We start from the raw sequence: 5,432 nt of genomic DNA on the forward strand, positions 1-5,432 counted from the left end.
CAGACATTTTCAATTATGGTGAAACAGAACCATAATCTTCTTTTATCTATGAACAGAACCTTTATTGGAATACCAACAACTTAATAAGAATAATGTTAAATCAACAATTATTTTATTAATATTTAACAAAAATAGATAAATTTATAATACCGGGACTGAATAGAATAAAATTGCAAAAATCATAGCAATGCTAATCAAGATATTTTTTATTATTTTTGTCGAAGCTTTCAAAAACAAGATGGATACTGATATGAATATATCAACAATTTACATTGCAAATCGCATGTAAGAAGCTTTTATCGTTTATAATATAAACATTGATCAGTTTACGACAATGAAATAGGAATCTTGCATATTAATCAGTGAGTTTATTTATAATATTATTAGTGTCATATTGCAGTTTAGACATTAAATTCTAAAGCCGTATTTTTCATAGTTCTTGTGCAAATAATATGCGAGGCAGGTCGAATATATTTTTATAGGTTAGAATTTTGACAATTGTGTATAATTGTAAGTAGTAGCATCTAAATTCAACTTCTGATAATATTACTGTCGTGTCCTTTATGAATATCACGAGAAAAAAGAACATGGAGAAAGATAATGCTAAAGAATGTTTTTTGTGTCAGGAAGTGTTAGGAGTAGATGATTTGGCATTTTTTCCTTGCACATGTGACTACCAGGTATGCCGATTTTGTTGGCACAGTCTTAAAACAAATGGTGACGGATTATGTCCACAATGTTGGAAACCTTATCTTAAAAATCCAGAAAATTTTACCTTTTTATCACAAGATGAAATAACTGCCTTAAGAGCGAAAAGAAATCAAGACCAACATCGTCTTGAAAATCAAAAATATCTGGCTAATCTTCGAGTACTACAGAAAAACTTGGTTTTTGCTACTTGTCTTCCGAACAGTTTAGCAGATTCAGATATATTAAAGAGATATGAGTGTTTTGGCCAATATGGGCAAATTTTAAAGATTACTATCAATAAGAATGCTTTATATTTAGGGCAAAGAGAGCATATGCCCAGTGCATACATTACTTATTATCACAGTAATGATGCAATGCGAGCAATTCTAGCTCTAAATAATACACGAGTTTATGGAAGATGCATTAAGCCGCGTATGGGTACTACTAAGTACTGTACCCAATTTGTGAAGAATTTACCATGCCTTAGAAGAAACTGCATTTACCTTCATGATTTTGACCCCGAAGCAAGTTTTACGAAAGAGGAAATTATTGTTGGGGAACATCATAAATATGAAAAACGACTGCTTGATAAATTCTGTCAGAAAATTAATGAAAAATCTGCACTTGCAAAAATGCATAATAAAGTTCTGCCTTTAGTCAATTCATCAGGAATACAGGCCCAATATACATCAAATCAAATTGAGCATTTCTACTTTTTGGACGGAACACCCGCAAAATTACTAGATTATCAACCTTTGCAGCAAAATGTAGATTATTTATATAAAAACAATGGTATTCAGTCTAATATTGAAGGACAAGGACTACTAGATGACAAATTATATGAGTCAACTAAAATTTCAAATTCCACACCTTACGCAATATCGGATGATGATCTTGATTTTGATCCCATCGAAGAGGTTCAGAAAGCATTTGCATCAATAGATAGTGAAACAAATTTTGAACAAAATTCTAATAGAGAATACAAGAATTATGAAGATAATTCTAATCAGAAGATTCCTTTGCTATCAAGTACCATTTCAAATAAGAATACATTCGACATTGAAATACCACCGGAACAGAAAAGAAGCATCCAATCTCGACCTGATTTTAATATAAACTACGCGTCAAATACAAAACAGGAAATTCCAGTTTCTGTACCACAACAGCAACAAACCGGTGAAAATATAGGTATGGTTTATGATAGGGCAAAATGGGACTTAGCCTTGATGAGAATTTCTGAAATCCTTGACCAAACTTCAATTGGTGTACATGATACAAACTATCTTAGACAAAGATCAGTGTCGGATAATAGCAATATAAGCCAAAACGCTATGAACGACAATTATGGTTCATGCCCAACAAATGCGCATTTGGAACATTTTTGTAATGATCAAATTTATAGTCATAATGCTCTAGTAGGTATACCTCAGCATGCAAATATGATCCCATTCACAGATGTGTACAATAATGTTCATCGTTCTATGAATATGCCTATGCCTATACAAAATCTGTGGCAAAATGCAGTGCAAGAATCGCATGAACAATCTTCAATCCAGAATAAACCATATGTCAATGATAGTACACCTGTAGAAATCAATGACAATAAAGAAGATTAAAAATTTGATGTGATGGATGGGCGCAGTTTCAATTGGCTGTTCATATTCAATGTATTCAGTGATCAGTATTTTTCTAGCACTTACTGATTAATATTAAATTTATCTGATTTATATTATTCAATATATCTATGTGAACTCAAGTGTAATGTATGAATAATAAAATGTATTTATTAAACATTGTTTATTCTACTATATTGGCGTATTTTCTGTATTTTATTTAGACTTATTATTAGAGCAATGATTTTAACATCTACTATCGTACGGTACGCATCGTAATTTAATATTGTATATTAATTTATATTTAAAAGCAATTTCCCGTGTCGTTTAATTTACCTGTTTTTATTTCGAAAAAAAATCTTTTCAATTACATAGTCGCCGTCGGAGGGGACAAAGAACCGATCATTTCTATTGTCCAAACGATTAATATATTGAACAATATGGGAATTTCAGACTCGAGCGAATTAACAACTGTTGCAAGCGGATCAGGTTTAATTTCAGAAACTATTCAAAATAGTTTTTAGTCCTTAAAAAACTTCTGTTCCAACATATCTGAACTAACACAAGTATAATTCTAGGCCATCAGTTCGGTTTTTACAGCCCTCTATACTTAGTTTTTACAGCCCTCTATACTTAGTTTTTACAGCACTCTACAATCCAACATTGCCACATAATCGTAGTGAATCATTCTATTCGGTTAAATAAATTCTCTCAAAATCGTGGACAAAAAATTGCATCCGTATTTACGTACACACACACATACATCCAATTTTAACTTCCCGTAGGGTAAGTTCTAGTAATCGCATCCGATTTGAATAATTCAAAAAACATTTTATTTATTAAACGAATAACTGTTCAAATTTTTGGAAAGGCAGGTCCAGAGGTTTATTGGACATATGCATAGCAAATTATTAGATATTTTATAGAGATTTGAATAATGTGTACACATTTTGTGTAAAATTGTTGGGTTTTGTACCAAAAGTTTTAATTTTAATATTCAAGTATATGGTTCAAAGATTGTGCTCAGCAGTTTTGACAGTATGAAATAACTGATTTGAATTTAGAAAACATTCAATTCGTATTGATAAGGAAACGTGCTGATTAGTTTTTAGGAAGAGGCAGGTCTAGCCGTTTTGAAGATATGGGGCAAAAAGAGCCACAAATGGTAGGACAAATTCCCGTAACGCCGGACGCCACCTAGCGCCTATACCCCCATTTTTCGTAATTTCTAGTCAAAGAATAAAAAGTTTATGGTGAATGCTACAACCGAGAGCGTCGGTGTGGCCCAGCCAAAAGTGTAGATGAATAGTAACTTTTTTGCAATATCTAAGAATATTCGTCAAACACACATGTGCAGACATTCCAGAGTGTGGAGATGGCTACATATGTGATCAATGCTAATAATTTATATTACTACGATTTGTAATAATACAAACATGTTTATACAGGTTAAAGTAAAAACGAATAAAAATTCTAATTATTTTTCATAATTTAGTCTATAATAAATCCTGCATATGTTTCGAGGTTTTGACTTGTTTTTTGTGGATAAGCACACAAATAATGTATAAAAATACAAAAAACACAAAAAATGAACAGAAGAATTGTATAGTTGTATAAAATTTTATATAAAATATAGTTATGTTTTTATTTTGAAAAGTTAAACTAAAATTAAACAAAAACAAAAAACGTATTCAGTTACCAATCCAATTCATATAACTCATTTTTAGTTTTTTCTTTTATGTTAATTATAGATGGATGTCTAAACTTACTAACGTAAACTTTTTGTTTAACTTATGGTAAGTATGGTAATTATTCAGAAAAATATTTTGTTTTTGGAAAAAAAAATAGTATTAATGTTACCATTCGATAACTCATACACTTTTTGACATACCTACTACTGTTATATATTTTTTTTTTTTTTTTTTTTTTTTTTTTTTTTTTTTATATGAAACTATTATTTTTCAAATTGTCGTATTCTAGGCATTACTTCTCGATTTTAATTAAATCGCCTAAATAAAAACATTTATTTCAGAATACAAAATTTTATTGATTTACTGTTCTGTTTAATTGTCACTTTATTACAAATCTGAACAACGTAAATGGTGGATCTGACATTAAACACGCTATAAAATTCTAAAAGTTTTTTATATTCAGTCGGAAATGTATATTTATTTTAATTTTAATTTTTGTAGTGTTGTTAAGTGAGTTTTGTTATCGAAAAAAAAAAAAATTGTTCCAGCAAAATGAAAATTATAAAAACTTTTAGTATATGCTTATGAAAAAGGTAAAAATTTAGAACACATTGTATAAGCTTTAGTTTTTGTGAATTGGGAATTTATATTTAGGTTTTTTTAGATAAGATAATTTATGGTTAATATGTGCTTTGTCTCTGAAGCAATTATGGTTTGTTTGATAATGAAATATTGGTGCTTCTAGTATAATACCACGAATTAGTAGATAATTCTCTAATACAAAATCAATTTAGATATTCGTATAAATCTAGTTTATAGTGTGATTTGTTCAATTTTAAGGTTTAAGCTTTGCATGCAGTACCTTAATAATATACTCAGGATGAGCTGTAATATTATTATTTCACGTAGTTATTTTCAACTACTTTACAATATTAATGATTTTATGTAATGGTATTGCAAAAATACACTAGAAAAAAAATGTATTGGTTTCGGTGTTAAATAAACCAAAAAATTCAAAAAGTTTTAAATGAAACAAAATGTGTTCAAATATATTTATATATTATTTGCTAGAAATACCTGCAAGAAAAAAATGGTAAAACTAAATGCAAAAAATCGTATTATATTTACCGATTTCCTAACACATCACTCAATAAGTCCTTAGGATTATTATATGTGGATATTGAAATTTTGAACAACTTTTCCTACAACAATTGTTGTATTTATTGTATCGTTCAATTAAATGAAATTTCACTAGCTATGATATTCTGCTTGCAATGATAAGAAATTTTAAAAGGAATTGCAATTACATAAATTTTAGGCGATAGTTTTTCTTTATCAATTCATCTAATGCCATCTCATTTGTGATTGTATCTATTCATTTTCAACACTACAAAATGCAGAACTTCTTCAACGATTTATGAATCATCACCAGCAACCT

General features: G+C 29.3%; 1 protein-coding gene across 1 annotated transcript; it reads left to right on the forward strand.

The window, feature by feature from the left end:
• Nucleotides 1–587: 587 nt before the first annotated feature.
• Nucleotides 588–2,306, forward strand: LOC113382041. Its single transcript, XM_026620604.1, has one exon. It carries the CDS (start codon nt 588–590, stop codon nt 2,304–2,306), a length of 1,719 nt encoding a protein of 572 aa, XP_026476389.1.
• The last annotated feature ends 3,126 nt before the right edge of the window (nt 2,307–5,432 follow it).

Source organism: Ctenocephalides felis, unplaced genomic scaffold, assembly GCF_003426905.1.
Source record: "Ctenocephalides felis isolate EL2017-DRISC unplaced genomic scaffold, ASM342690v1 CF-g0.4_SCAFFOLD_03250, whole genome shotgun sequence".
NCBI classification, from domain to species: Eukaryota; Metazoa; Arthropoda; class Insecta; order Siphonaptera; family Pulicidae; genus Ctenocephalides; species Ctenocephalides felis.